Here is a 16,524-nt window from a genome sequence, read left to right on the forward strand (position 1 = left end):
TGATAAGGGGAGCGGAGCAACCCAAAAAAATGAAAGCATATCAGTGCAAACAGGCTTCTACAAAGGCCGAACGAATGACAGATAAAAATGAGGTTAGAAAAAGTCCTTTGCAGCATTATCCAAGTGTCTTATATACATTTGTGGCTTCATGGAAATCCAGAATCAAATATTTTTGCTAAGCTATTCCTAAACAGAGCATCAATATTATCCTCCCATGAGGAAATTTGTTGTGAATGGGTGTGCACATTTACTTGTAGGCATGTCGTCAATTCAAAGACACTTGTATAATGCTGCAGAGGAACTTTCAGAAAGTTTTTCTGATGTTTTTTTTGCTGTCTTTTGTTTGGCCTCCATCAAAGTCTGTTTGCACTAATATACCTTCATTTTTGGGCACTTCAATTCTCACCATTCGATAGAAAACTTTTTCTGTGACTACAGTGAGTCTTGGGAGGTGAGTGCTCATCTAAATTATTTTGTTTTGAGGTGAACTATTCCATTAAATTTCATGTCGCACTTGCCGCCTTTCATGAACTCCAGTCTATTTATATTCTTTATGCTACAAACATTCGCACAATCCATTCTCTTCATCTTTCAACACTGTACAGCTCTTTTTTAAATATATATATTTTTCATATGTTGTATTGTCAATTTCTATTTCATTCTCTTGTGTTTTGCAGTACTTGTTTTTCATTAGGCACCAGAACACCTTGTACGTGAGAACCTACTTGGTGATGAACTCATTTCTCTCTCTGATGTAATGCTACACAACCCAGCTGATATCTATTGTGCACTTATAACCCTAATTCCTGCTTCTGCAGCTGTGATAGTCCATGTGACGGAAATTTCATCATCTGCTCACATCCACAGGACTACAAGTGTGCCAACCGGACATGTGTGGAACATGTCACCACACATTGAGCAGAGATACAGGGTCCCAGAACAAACCCAAACATCAGGCAGGAGATACCACGTAACAGTGACACCAGAGACCTTTGTTGCACTTCATCTACCAATGCAAATACAAATTTTCAAGTTGTGAGAATGCCAGGAACATATTTAGAGAAACAACAAATCAATGAGAACATGAAGAAGACAAATCACTTAGAAAGTTCAACTAGGCCATCGACAACAATTCAAACCCGTCAAGTGCTGGATGGCGCCTGACAACAACAGACAGTCAGGAAGCTCTGCCAACTCCACCCAAAAGTTCCTGGTACTTTTGAGGGTCCCAAGAACTACATCCTGAACCTTACTACTGGGAAACACTGACACAACCTGTGAACGACAGGGTGACACCATACTGGATGAGTCCAGTGTCAGATTTATACAAATAATAAATTCAACACTAAATTTTAACAAATAAAGAAGCTAGTCAGAAGTATTATTGGCCAGGTTAAAGGGAAATTCAGTATTTATCAGCCTGGAGTGTGATGAAATGTTTGGTCAATTTTGGTCATTGTTCTTGTAAACTTTAACAATTTATGCTGCAAAAAGGTGCAGGTAACACCACTAGAAACAGCTTTACAATAATGACCGTTAGATAAGTTTAACCAGTTTACAGACTGAGTGACGGCACCAGTTTACAGATTTCTGAGTCACAAAGATGGCAAATCATTATTGTGTGTTAGGATTTATAAAATTATGTTTTAATATGGACTTTGGGCTGAAAGAGATCCAAACAATGAAGCCCATAAAGTTCAATAAAGCCCCGACGCTGTCCTCTACTGACCAATCAGACTGCAGTGTCCACAGCTCCACCTTTTAGCACCAGATCTGTGTGCTAGGTACCCCAACAGAGGCAGGGCAAGGCAAGGCAAGGCAAGGCAATTTTATTTATATAGCACCATTCATACACAAGGCAATTCAAGGTACTTTACAGGAGAAATACATTAAAATAAAACATTAAAGGAATAATCAATTTGTGTTTGAGAGCATTAAAAACAAAAGCTAAAAGCAAGACAATAAATAGTTAAAAACAGTGCAGAAAATGCATTTAAAAAGCAAACATAAAACAAAAGCAACAGCAGACAAATATAAAAACAATAGCTACAGATTATCCTAACAATAAGTTACATATCTAGTTCACTGCTAAGCTGCAGTAAATAGTAATGTTTTAAGCCCTGATTTAAATGAGCTGACAGTTTCAGCCGACCTCAGATATTCTGGAAGTTTGTTCCACAGGCGGGGAGCATAGAAACTAAAGGCTGCTTCACCTTGTTTGGTTTTGATCCTGGGAACACTGAGTAAACCTGTTCCAGATGATCTGAGGGGTCTGGATGCTTCATAACGTACAAGTATATCAGAGATGTATTTAGGCCCGAGACCATTTAGTGCTTTATAGACAAGTAACAAGATTTTAAAGTCTATCCTTTGACACACAGGAAGCCAGTGCAGTGGCTTAAGCACTGGTGTAATGTGCTCCACTCTCTTGGTGTTGGTGAGGACTCTGGCAGCAGCGCTCTAGACGAGCTGCAGTTGTCTGATTGATTTTTTACTCAGGCCTGTGAAGACACCGTTACAATAGTCCAGCCTGCTGAAAATGAAAGCATGAACAAGTTTTTCTGTATCTTGTTTAGACAGAAATTCTTTTATTCTTGCTATGTTTTTAAGGTGGCAGTAAGCTGATTGTCTAAGTATTAACTGTCTTAATGTGACTATTGAAATTTAGGTCTGAGTCCAGAACTACACCAAGATTTCTGGCTTGATTTGTAGGTTTTAGTGTCATGGCGTCAAGGTGAGCACTGACTATTGATCTTTGTTCTTTGGGGCCAAAAACAACTATCTCAGTTTTGTCTGTGTTTAGTTGTAGAAAATTCTGGCACATCCATGTACTGATTTCGTCAATGCACTTATTTAGCAGATGTAGGGGACTGTGGTCATCTGGTGACACTGTTATGTAGAATTGTGTGTCATCTGCATAAGTATGGTAGGAGATGTTATGATATTCCATAATCTGAGCAAGAGGGAGCATATAGATGTTGAACAGAAGAGGCCCAAGAATGGACCCTTGAGGAACACCACATGTAATTTTTGTTCGCACAGATTCATAATTGCCAAGTGACACAAAGAAATCCCTGTCTTGTAAATAAGATTTAAACCAATTTAGCACAGTGCCAGAAAGTCCCACAAACTTTTCTACAGAGGGGGGACCAAACATGGGGACGGTAAGGAATGGTACCATTAGTGCCATCCACAACTTTTCACAGTGGAAACAAATGTGTACCGAACTGAGCTGAAACATACCGTACTGCTTGGTGGAAACAGGGCTTCAGTATGTGTTCTGTTGTTGTTAAATTGTAGACATTAAAACTACATTTTTCAGAGCATTTTAAAAGGACTTCAAGGATTATTTGTAAACTACTGTTTCCAAAGAAATTTTTAAGTTTTTGGTGTTTGCACTTTTACAAATCTTAAGCACTAAAATAAAATAGCAAAATCTGTATTAGGACAATTTCTGTGTTACAAAAGGTTAAATACCTTCAAGAGCTAAAGTTTGTGTCTTGTAATAAATATGCTCTGAGTCATCGGTTGAATTTTAAACTGTGGAAAAAATGATACAAAACAAAACAGATTTTGACAGCGAACTCAAATTTTGGACGTCACTGTGCTGTATACTTTTGAGAGGAGCACCTTATTTGACCCCATCATACCCATGACGCTATGTATTTGCGTATGCGTGAGAGTGTGTGGTTGAGGTCTGGTCCTGAACATGGTGTGTGTGTTCCTGCAATGCTGAGGTTAAATATCAGGACAGGAAATGAACACAATCTGTCCACGTTGCCACATCAGAAACACTCCCTGCAGCCTCTCAAAGCTCCACGTTTCACTCAGACTTCTTCTACTCTGTCTTCATCTTTAAACTCTCTGTACTCCATCGCACCGTCCTCTCAGGTGCATTTAGCCTCTAACTGCTCCAACATTCCTGCGTCTTCCTGACCTTTTAAATCCCGTCTATCTTCTCCCCTCATCTCTTGTTTCCACTCCTGGCAACTCTCTAGCGTTATCGTCTCAGATAAATATTTCACTGCATCCCAGAGTCAGACTGTTGTGATTGTGTCTTCACACTATTTACAACTGGCTTCATACATTAATAGTCTCTGGAAATGTCAGCAACAGTATAGATAAAGACATCAGATAAATGTCCAAACTGTAAACTCTAAATGTCAAGATGGAGCTTATAAAACCTAAACTAATGCACCACTGGAAACCACGTTTTTCTGCCAAAATCAAGACAGAGACCATATGTTTCTGAAGCTGCACAGACATTATCCATCACAAAATCTGACTGGCTGTATACAGTAAAGCTGGCAGGAAGTAGTGCGCGCCTTAAAGTACTTGAAATTCAAAACCAGTTCTCAAATGGCGCACTCCTGATATCTTTACTTCATGAGAGAAACTGAATTTGTGCAGTTTCCTCTTGTCGTCTGTTTTCTTGGTGCAATCTATTGAGTGAGATTTTGCATGAAGTTAAACAAACCATGGCAGAAGTATAAAAGTGAAAACAGAATTTCTGGTACAAAAATATAAAAAATGTTCAATGAGTCAAAAATCAAAAATACTCTTAAAAGGGATAGTGCACCCAAAAATGAAAATGCAGCCATTATCTACTCACCCATATGCCGAGGGAGGCTCAGGTGAAGTTTTAGAGTCCTCACAACACTTGCAGAGATCCAAGGGGAGAGGAGGTAGCAACACAACTCCACCTAATGGAGGCTGACGGCGCCCCAGATTCAAACGTCCAAAAACACGTAATTGAAACCACAAAATATCTCCATACTGCTCGTCCGTAGTGATCCAAGTGTCCTGAAGCACACATGTGAGTGCAGTGCACAGAGAGGCAGTTAGAGCTACAATGAGGCTAAAAACAGAGTTCAAATGACATTTTTCCAAACAACTTTTTATGTCGGGGCTAGGGTTCGTTCTTGTCTTTTGGATTTCCTTTTGCTGGTCTGGCTTTCTCTGTTTGTTCCTGGGTTGGTTGGTTGGTTGGTTGGTGAGTTTGTTTTGTTCTATCCTTATTGGTTTTATGTTTGTGTTGATGCTCCATGCATCTTAATGAATTACAAATAAATAAACCTTGTTTAAAAAAAAAAAAAAAGGTGATTTGTCATACATGTATAGACGAGTTAGGGGAGGAACTTGGCGCATCTTTCTTAAAGTGGTCTACAGGAGAATTCAATCTTTTCCAAATGTAGGTGCATCACATCCTTCACAAAGGCAGAACGGTCAAGAGCCTGTATTTGTTTTAAGATTTTGCATGGTTTTTTTTTTTTAGTTAAAACAACAAAACAAAAAAACATTTCAGCATCTTGAAGGAGGATTTTAGCAATTATGGGTTTCTGGGGACTGAGTGCACAGAACTGCTTTGGGACCTTTGCACATGTTTTGGATTACTACGCAGGAAGGGAAGTTTGCACTTAAATACTTAAATCTTAGAAGTCGAATTAAGTCAAGGATTTGAGTCATTTTTGTACTTTGAAGAACAACATATAAGATCAAATTAAACACAGAGCTGTTTAGTTTTCTCTCGAATGTTCTTCTAAACATAAACTGTTTTTGTTGCAACTCTTTTTCTTTGGTAAACTTGTCTATCCTCTTTCCCAGTATTCCTGTTAAACTCATTCAAGTTCTGAGAAACAAACTGAGCATGCACGAAGGGTCTTATGTAACTCTTCTTTTGCCTCTGGCTCGTCTTTGTGTTTGCCGTGTCCAATTGTTATAAATGCACCACACAGTTTTATGTTATATCACTAAAACTGTAAAACCACAAGTTGGACGAAACACAAAGGCCCCGTTAAACTAGAATTACAGCCTCGTGGTTCTGTGTGCCTCCACCAACCAGTCAAGTTTCAGTTACAGTTTACATCCACGTCTGTCCAGACTCGCATGTAGCCATGACAGTAGACAATTATTCATGGATAGATGTTGCTCTAACAAGGATGCTTCGCACACATCTTCCCCCCGGCAGCACTGAAGATCTAAACAATCAGCAGAGTTTCAAGATTAGTATCACCAATTCAGTACCAGACCAAATGTCTACCCTGTTTCTGCAGAGCATTATGATGTAACAATGAAGCTGACCTTTGACCTTTTGGATATAAAATGTCATCACTTCATAATTTTATCCTGTTAGACATTTGAGTGAAATCTTGTCATAATTAGGGCATGGAGTCTTGAGTTATGGCCAAAACCATGTTTTGTGAGGTTACTGTGACCTTTGACTGCCAAATTTAATCAGTACATCCTTGAATGCAAGTGGACATTTGTGCCAAATTTTTGGAAAATCCCTGAAAGCGCACTTGAGATATCCCGTTCACAAGAAAAGGACGGACAACCCGAAAACATAATGCCTCCAGTCACCGCTATCGACCGGCACAGACACATACAAACAGAACAAGTACTTACCAGTCAGTCTTTTATTTTTCAGACTGGATATCAGCCACCAATATTTTTTCAAAGCTTATTTTCTGTAAGTTTGTCCCTTTGATGCCAAAACAAGATAACCTTGTGGATGTATTTTTATTCTTATCAGCATGGATAAACATCTAAAACAAAACTTAAACCATCGTGGGACGTAAAGGCCAAGTTCAGCTTTTAAGGCAGCTTTCAGACCAAGAGTGGTCTCCTTTGGTCTGACCCAGGGACTGATTCTGTCACAAAGTTGTATAATTGCCTAGAGTTGGTTCGTGTTCTCACGGCAGCATTTACATTTTCATGTGACTGCAGTTGCTTCACATCCAGGTCGGAACACCTTCTCACCACAACCAACCGCACCAGAGTTCGTTTGGAACCGGACTGAGACCAGCTGTTCAAGAAGGTCTCGGTCTGGCTGTTTTAGTGCGCACCTGAGTGTGATTGCTGTGTTCACACCTGCCCAAACGAACTGCACTGAGGGGGTAAATGAACTTGAACAAAACAGGACAGGTGTGAAATAAGTAACACAAGACATTTGAAGACTGCAAAAGAATCATCCTTAGGCACTTAATGATGTTACACAGAGGAAACATAACAAAGCACAGTGACACCCAGGGAGGTCACTGTATTGTCGATAATGAGATCACGCCAGAAATAGTAGCAGCCATGTGAGTTTCCCTGCAAAAATTTCCACTGTTGTTGCTGTTGTCAGTCTGCTGCTGACCTTACTTCACATCCTGATATAATGTCTTCACTGTGCTTTATTGCATCTTGTGGTTTATTCTTAAGGACGTGCACAGCCAATGCTCTGAAGAAACAGGCTTAGGAATCCATCAGGCTGCCAAATCTTCTGAGGAAACACATGAATATGTTTCTGTGCAGCAGCTGAACCTCTGTCATATCGCAGGCGGACGACAGATATCAGACAGACCAAACACAAATCAACACGTCGGTCACATTCGCAGCATGTGATCCTCTGTGCTTTCACCCAGACTTGGAGCCAACAGGGACTCTGGGAGGGTTTTCATGTGGAGCAGCTCGGTCCGCTGCATAAGCTCGCTGTTAATTCCCCCCACTGTTCACGACCCACAACAAGGCAGGGCCCCGGCCAGGCCCCCGTACAAAGACTGGGTTTGTCAGATCTGTGACATAACCCTAATCTCTGTCCGCCGTGGGGGGAGCCTCCCTGTGCCGTCGCCTCGTCCTCTGAGAGGGCCTTGTTTTCAGTCATGGAGATGATAACTGAGATGGGAGGGAGGGAGGGAATCTGAGCTGTTATATAATATCCAGAGAGGAGAGTGACCTCTGAGGGAACGGGACCTCGGCAGCCTCGTTAATGAAGACAGGAGCTTGTAGTTGGTTATTTCTCAGCAAATTGCAGTTTTAGTTTGACAAACAAACTTTTCCAGAGGCCGCGTTCCTCTCGGGGCAGAGAAAAATAATCTCACTGGATCATGAACTGAGCCGCAGAGGCCAGAGCTCACAATGTTTTTGTATCATGACGTAAGAAACTGGCAGAGTATAATATCAGAGATGGATCTTTAAACTAATAAACAGATGCAGGACATTGTTGTTTTTCATTAAAAATACATGACAATGAAATATATCAAGTTAACAAACTCTTCCGAAAAATAAAATCTGAAACACATTCTGCATTATTATGTTAAGGAAAGTTATTCAGACTAAACTGTGACAGGACATGTGATGTGGCATGTTCACAGTTACAAGCAGATTTACTAACATCTGCGTGTTTGTGGTGTGTTGTTTGTGTCTTCCTGCTTTTCAGTTTAACATGAAGAATGAGGGCGAAGATTAAACAAGACAGAGTCCAGTTGAAGTCTTAAAATATGCTGCCACACATTTCGCAGTCCGCACAAAACTCTCAACTTATGACAGATTGTGTTAAAATGAGTGTTGTTTCTAAAATGGTTGTCATATTCTGGGTAGAACAGAAAACAACAAGATGAGGCGTGTTCACAAGGCAAATCAAAGTGCTTCACATGAGACATAAATGCATTAAGAAAAGATATAAAATGAGTAAAACTGAATAAGACAGTAGATTAAAAAGCTAACGCCCAATAAGACAAATCAAACAGTAAAATGAAAATTACAGTGCACCTACAGTATTATGTTGATTAACAGATTAATCCAGTGGCTCCATAATGTGATGCAATGTCTAGTCTCAACTGTTGCATGGCTTAGAGTTGTGATTGTGACATTCCCTCCTCAGGCTGTTTGCATATGAATAGTTTTGAGAGGCCTAAAGAGGTAATACTGCCCAGTTTTTGCAATAAAAACAAGAAGATTAAAGCTGCTTTAAGCGGCAGGTAGTGTTACAAGTTTATCAGAGTGTGTTTGCTGGAACAACAACGTTGAGAGTGGTGAGATGAAACCATGCAGTAAATGTGCCGAAGCAATGAGCTAAAAACGGGCTTCGTAGAGTTGGTGATCATACGAGTGACACCTTTTACATTACACATTATCATTTAAAGAAAAGTTAGAAAAATAAACAGAATTTTTGCAGCAGAAATATGATATTTTTTTCTACCTTGTAACCCAACAATCAATTTTATTGTTTTTGTTTTATCTGCAGGTTTCAGCTTTACAGGAAATGTGGTCTTTTCATAAATCTAGGCTGTCTATACAGTAGAAGCGCACAAATACCATTTAAATCGGTGCTACACGACCAGAGGAAACAGAGGAAAAGGGCTGTGGCATTTACTTTTGCTAAAGACGTAAAAAACTGACAGCTACCAGAATTCACTGCACCACACCAGACCAATAAACACTCCTACTGGTGGGTGACGTAATGCAAGCTTGGCTGTTTTGATGCAGTAAACAACATGACAGCCAGCTGGTAACAAATTATCTGGAATTACAGTTAAACACTAAACTAAAATATGTTTCTGAAAATAACTGAGGTGAGAAATAGGCAACGCAGTAACAGAATCTTGGTTAATTTTTGATCAGCGCTGCTTAGTTTACAGAGTTTTCAGCCTCAGTTCTGACAATACAGCACAGGAAACAGTATGGCGGCCACTTCCTTTTAACAATATCTCTTATTACAGCCAAACAGTACACTAAAATATGTTTCTGATTAAATTTTACGTGAGAATTAGGCAAAACAGAACCTTGGTTTATAATTGATCAGTGCTTATGGTTTGATCTGAAATTGAGAGTGAAGAAAGGTAGGTCCCTCGTTCGATCCGCTTCTAATTTCTTAACGTCCGTGGTGGCAGGCATACGAAAATGAAAAAGCACAATCTGTAGTTTTATCATCAGCCCCAAAGCCAGCAGAAATTGTCATACAGCAGATTTGAGCAGGCAAACAAGCAGGGAGATCTGGGTGCTGATATGATGGAGGGAGGTCTAAAGACCCTGACACACCAAGCCAACAGTTGGCCGTCAGTCAATGTTGGGCCACGCGTGAGAGTCCGAGGCCCTTGCCACTGTGGTGTTTCCCGCATCGTTGGCCTTGTCAGCGCTAGTTACTTTTTTCTCACCAATTCAGCATGTTGAATTGGCGTTGGCAACTGTGGAGCCCATCAGTGAATTAAAACTGATGAATGTGACTGGTAGTTGAGCTCAACCCACAAGAAGACAAATGGAAGTGAGGAAAGTAAACAAACAGCTAAACAGCTTCTAGTAGCATAAGGTAAGATTATTTTCCTTTAGCCATCCAGAGCTTTAGCAGGAGCAATTTGTGATGGTTTATGTCATTATTCACTGGCACACAATAAACGTGCTTCGTTCTTGCAACATTGGATTGTGTTGTTTATATGCTCACTGCCGTCAAGACAGTTTTCTGGATTCCCTTTTTGAATGACAATTACTAACGACTGCCGTCTGCTGGTGTGGATAGTAATATCCTCTCACACAAGTGCAGAACGTAGGTGCTGGTTAGCCGCTGGTTGATGTCTTTCCGGTGTGTTCATGTGCAACTTTTTGGCCGAGATACAGATGATATGAGGCGACACAGCAGGGTGCTTTCGTCCCTGCTGGTTCTCTGAAGTATTTGGTGTGTCTGGGCCTTACTAACATCTACTACCCACACTGATATAATGCAAAGCCAGTTGAAAATTGTTAACTGTTGCTCATACAACATGAGAAACTCTTTGAATCACCTTGAAGTCTGAAAACATTTCTCCTCAGTTTCTGACTTTTTATGGACTAAACAATTACTAAAAAGAATATTCTGCGGGTGAATCATTAAGGCCTTAACTTGTGTTTCACAAAAGCTGCAGTTCTTTGGCTCTGCCCACAAAGGTTTGTGTCAACCTGTGAGATAATCTGTGTTTGTAAGACTAACACTCACAATCTGCTCTTTCCTCGCTGATGAAAGGTAACAAAACGGAAACATCCGCTGACAAAAAAAAAAACCTGATCAAGATTATCACAATCTGTCAGAGTGTTTACTTTTCCCTCTACCAGACCTTCCAACTCGCACACTGACTTCACACACTCTGCTCCGGGATACGTGACAACAGGGAGGTCTAGCACATCCAGAGAGGACAAGCTGTTTTCACTAAGGACGCAGAGAAAATGTTCTCCCACATATGCATCAGTCAGCTCTGAGATTTAGAAGTTTAACAGGCCTGTTTGAACACGAGGTGCAAACAGGGTATGGAAAAGTCTCGATAAAAGCAAGGAAAATGGGGTTTTCCCCCGGTTTCATATCACATACCCAGAGACAACTGGAGTCCTGAATGTGGGGCATTCTGAACTTAACATATCAGACGCGAGACCTGGAAAATCAGGTCCATGCTTTCATCTGGAAAATGGGTTAGCAGCGGTTCAGAGATTCTCTGCCAATAAAACACTTAGCTGGCTAACAATATAACGCCTCGTATTGTTTAACAAGTTGAGGTTAGTTTAGTAGGTCATACTTTGAAAGAGAGAGCAGCGTGGCAGGCTCAGAGAACCCAAACCAACCACCTAAAACATGAGAAAGTTCTGTACGTATAAAGTGATGTTCAGGGTGTTTTGTGTAACGTAGTGTGTTAGTAGGTCAGACTGTAAACGAGAGCAGCCAGGCAGTCTCTGTGCTTCAGGCTGGGTTTGAAAGGAGGGGTATAAACAGCGTACAAGTGTGTTGTGAGCTCACTTATTTGGCTCATGTAGGACATAGTGAGCATCCAGGGGCCCCTTTAATGTCTGTACACCTGTTATGGAAACAGAAATATCACCTGAAACGAAGCTCTACTTTTGAAACATAACTTGTAACACAAACTATCAGGTGATGCCTCGACCTGATGGCTCTTATAGCATGCTTTTCTTCACCATAATGAGGTCAAAACAGGTTGGACTGTCTCCAGATGCTCACTGTGTCCTGCCTTTACCCCTACACAAGTGTAAAAACACTGGAAAAAACATCTGACGAGACTTTCAAGGTTGCATAATCTCATCTAGTGAATCAAAGACAAGGAAGGGAGAAAGAGATGAAAGTTGTTGATGTTATCGAAGTCCAGGGAGGGAATCTGGAGTTGTGTGTGACGTGAATGATGAAAACACAATCTCATTATCTACTTCACCACATCCTACTGCCATTTAACCAGATACCCAAGGCTACCAGAGCAAAAATGATTTTAGGGAAGTTTAGAGCCAGTGGACGAGATAATTCAACCAGTGTGAACTGGTTTCGAGAGGTTCTGTTTTGTTTAGTCTGGTAGTCCAGTTGAGGTGCCAGCACAGATACACAGAGAGGCCACTTAACATGGCAACACCCTGTGTTTAAATGTGACTCGGAGAAAACCAGTCTTTCATTAACCGGTCTGAGCTGAGCTGCAGAAAGTGGTGCAATATACACCTGAAAGACTCTGATGCAACAAAGCAATAACGGTGAATTTATGGGAGTTTCGACAAGGATACAACAGCAAAGAATTTAGTCTTTTATGATACTGAAGGTGGGGGGGGGGTCAAACCCAAACACACCAGCTAAAACACAGGAAAACCAGTATGGTGACTGCAAAATCACAACATTTACCATAATGAACACACTGCAGACAAGATTAGGAACCATACCGAGTATTACAGAGACACCATAAGAGTTGAAAAACTCAGTGAAGTCTAAAAAACTTCACAATGTAGAAAGAATAACTGCACTTTAAGCACCTGTGAGGGTATTAAAGTGACTGTCCGAGGAAAATGTTCTCTAAATTCTGTAAAATTTTGCAAAAATACTTAGCATTTTGAATGCAAGACGTTATGTTTTAGTGTGGTTTTGTGTGAAAACAGCAAACAGCAGAGCATCTGGTATTTTATGATACTACAGGAGAAAGAAACAGACCCAAACCAACCGCCTACACCATAAGAAATACGGTATGGTGACTACAGTGTGGCTATATTTACCATAAACGACCCACCAAACTCTATTAATGCATTAAATTCTCTACATTTTAAAAACAAATGCATTTTCAGCTCAGAAGAGTGTATGTAAGTGACTCTGTCAGAAGAAAACTCATTTCTAAAGTGTATAAAATTGTACAAAAATCCTTGAAAATGCCTCTTACACAAGATTTGCATGCATGAATTGATATTTCAGGGTGTCTTTGTGTGAAAACAGTTAACAGAGGAGCATATAGTCTTACGAAAGGAGACAGAAACAAACCCAAACCAACCACCTACACTATAAGAAATACTTTATGGTGACTGCATAGCATATTATAGAACCACAACAAGAGTTTAAAAACTCCACGAAGGCCAAACAAAGTCAGCAAATTCCCTACATAGCAAGGTAAATGCCAAACTCTAAGCTCCTATAAGTGCATAAAAATTACTGAAACTAAATAAAACTGTACAAAAACACTTTAAAATGTCTCTTAAAAGACGTTCTGCATGCATGAAGAGATGTTTCAAGGTGTCTTTGTGTGAAAACAGTGAACAGAAGAGCATGTAGTCTTTTGAGATACTAATGGAGACAGAAATAAGCCCAAACCAATCACCTACACCAAAAGAAATCCTGTATGGTGACTGCAACATTGCTATATTTACCGAAATAAACCCACCACAAACAAGTGTAGGAATCATACAGAATATTATAGAAACACTTTAAGAGCTCAAAAACTCCATGAAGGCTTAACAAAGTCAATAAATTCACTATGTAGCTAAATAAATGCACTTTAAACTCACATAAGTGTATATTTAAGGAACTTTGACAAGGAAAAATCATCTCTACATTGTATTAAATTGCACCAAAATACTTAAATATTCCTCTTAAAGAAATGTTGCATGTACAAAAGTGATGTTTAAGTGTGTCTTTGTGTGAAAACAGCAAGAAACAAACCCAAACTAACCACCTAAAACATAAGAAATCCTTCATGGTGGCTGAAAAATCACCATATTTGGCATTTCAAACCCTCCACAAACAAGTTTAGGATCCATATACAACATTATCATCTCTATGAAATATGAAAAATGGTTAATAAATTAACATTTAAACTCCATTATTGCATTTTAAGCTCATTTCAGTACGTTGAAGAGACTTTCAAAATGATGTTAAATTGCACCAAATGCAACTTAAAGAAGTTTTGCATGCATCAAGTGATGTTAAGCTGAGTTTACATGGGATTTGCGGTGAGTTTTTTTGCTTTTACCTGGAGGATGTGGCGACAAAATCTCCATCCAGCAGCCTCATCTTGCAGAACAAAACTCCGTTGACAAAAGGCACAGCGGTCAGCTCCTCCAGAGTCAGATGGGTCTGGAACTTGAATTTCTTCTTCTTCACGAAAAATGCCATTGTCTTTGTGTCTTCACTCGCATACAACACGACCAACACTAACACAAACTGTTAAGAACTAAGCTAAAGGTGAATGAAATGTCGCTAACTACTGTTGATGTTTCAGTCTGTGTTTTCATGCGAGCTCCGCTTCTTCTTCAGAGATGATTCAGCGCAGAAATCTGGAAACAAATCCCGAATATTTTCGTTAATAACGTGAATAAACGAAGAGAAAATGTTGATGTTTGTGGTTTAAAAGTAGTAAAGGACTTACCAGGAGACATTTCTGGTCCGCTGAGTGTCTTCAGGAGCGCTTCAACAACATAAACTGACCGAAGGAGAGGTTTGTCCGCTGTTTCTGTCTGTGCCGAGAGGAGGAACTTTGCGCCATTAGCATCAAGCTAGCTGAGAGCTAACAGAGTGACTTCCGGTTAGCATCTTCCAGAATAAAAGATAATAGCCATACAAATTAAGGGATTTTTTTATATATATATAAATCTAATAATGTATTATTTATATGGAATAAAATCCATGAAAATTAAGGGAATAAAAAAACTCCAATGATATATAATTTATATGAAATCAAATCCATTTAAATTAAGGGAATAAAAAAAATCTAATAATATATAATCTATACGGAATAAAATCTGTGTAAATTAAGGGAATAAAAAAAATCCAATAATATATACTCTAGATGGAATAAAATCCATGTAAATTAAGGGAATAAAAAAACCTCCAAAATTGTATAATTTATATGAAATAAAATCTGTGTAAATTAAGGGAATAAAAAAACTCAAAAATAGTATAATTTATATGGAATAAAATCGATGTAAATTAAGGGAATAAAAAAAATTCCAATAATATATCAGTTATATGGAATAAAATCTTTGTTAATTAGGGGAATTAAAAATAAACCCAACATAGAATTTATATGGAATAAAATCCATATAAATTAAGGACAAGCACATTCTAACATTAAAATGAAAAATGTTATCAGTTGTTCAGACTGGTAAAGTTAAACCTAATGCTACCCCAAACACTCTGACTGTGTATTTTAACTATTTGGTCCCATTTAAAAACTTCAAGAGAGACTTGATTAACATTATAAAACCACAACATATTGTACAGTGGTGTAGTGGAGAGTATATGCAGATATACAGGGCATAATCACATCTTTTTCTGGCAGTTAACAGTACATCCACCATCAGCCAAAAAGTAATGAGAATATATGGGGGACTGTATATCCATTTCCACCTCTACTTCAACCTACCCATCTACACAGAATTACACCCACCTCATCAAATAGCCTCATACTACACTGCACATATTGGAATACCAACAAAACACAATAAAACTAAACAAACAAATTCACTATATTAAGTTAAGAATTATAATCAAGAATTCATTAAAGTAACAGAAATTAAATGGGAAAACAAAAACAATGAATTGCTGTTTCTTGGCCTGGATTTGTGGATACAATTGTGGATTTATTTTTTTTATTTTTTTTTTAAGGTAAATGACCCAACTTCCGGTTTCTTCCCGGCTCACCCTTGTTAACATGACACTGCTCTGTAGCGCTCCATTCACTGCCAGTCACTCTGCAGCCTCACAGTGAAACAGCGACACCCTGTGGCGGCAGACTGCACCGCTGCTGGCTTCATGGACCAACTGGAAATTCAAACTTCCCAGGACCACAAAAAAAAGTATATTTCTGATATGTGAAGATCAAAATTAATTTTGAATCACTGATGAATCAAAGAAAAATCAACCTAACGCGATGACTCGCTTCACAGTGTGTCTTTAAGTTAAAAATAGACCCTGTATTTTTTAGATTTGACATTAATGTCCATAGGCTACATTCATGTGTTTTATTCATTATATCATCACAGAATACTATTTTTTTTGGTATTATTATTATTACTGCTATTTATACTCATCTGTACAGGCCGACAATATCTGATGAAGATGCGTTTTATTCTTAAAGGGGAGATTACGTATTTAAGCATTTCAGGCTCAAGTTTATCCAGCAGAGAGCAGCAGAGACCTAAAGTCTGTCAACCTACAGTCAAACTTGTGCGTTATCTCCAGAGCAGCATCTTGTCAAGACAGTTGTACACAGTACTTAAGTGTGCAGAAAAAAGCTAAGTTACCATCTCAGTATACTGTGTGTAATGCCAGTAGTAACAGAGTAAAAGTACAGAGAAAAAATACATGGAAAATTTTAAAATTTGAGCAGTATCAGGGGCTGGTTTAAGATTAGTCATTTTAAATTTCTCTCCTAGTTAATAAACTATGTTTTCTTTGGTGATAATTGTCTATTGTCAGTCATTCTACTGTGTGTTTTATAGTGGTGGAAAGTAACTAAGTATATTTAGGCCCACTTGAGAACTTACTTA

The 16,524-nt window shown here is 39.0% G+C and overlaps 1 protein-coding gene across 1 annotated transcript in view; it reads right to left on the reverse strand.

Annotated features, from left to right (window-relative positions):
* Positions 1–14,557, reverse strand: part of fam102aa (family with sequence similarity 102 member Aa) — a 47,968-nt gene extending 33,411 nt beyond the window's left edge. The window contains exons 1-2 of the mRNA XM_049578027.1: positions 14,403–14,557; positions 14,007–14,310 (exon numbers count right to left, since the gene is read on the reverse strand). Coding sequence (XP_049433984.1) covers positions 14,007–14,149 — 143 coding nt within the window. The 5' untranslated portion in view covers positions 14,150–14,310; positions 14,403–14,557. The remainder of the gene's footprint in view (positions 1–14,006; positions 14,311–14,402) is intronic.
* Between the last annotated feature and the right edge of the window lie 1,967 nt (positions 14,558–16,524).

The sequence above is a fragment of the Epinephelus fuscoguttatus genome, linkage group LG6, assembly GCF_011397635.1.
Source record: "Epinephelus fuscoguttatus linkage group LG6, E.fuscoguttatus.final_Chr_v1".
Taxonomy (NCBI): Eukaryota; Metazoa; Chordata; class Actinopteri; order Perciformes; family Serranidae; genus Epinephelus; species Epinephelus fuscoguttatus.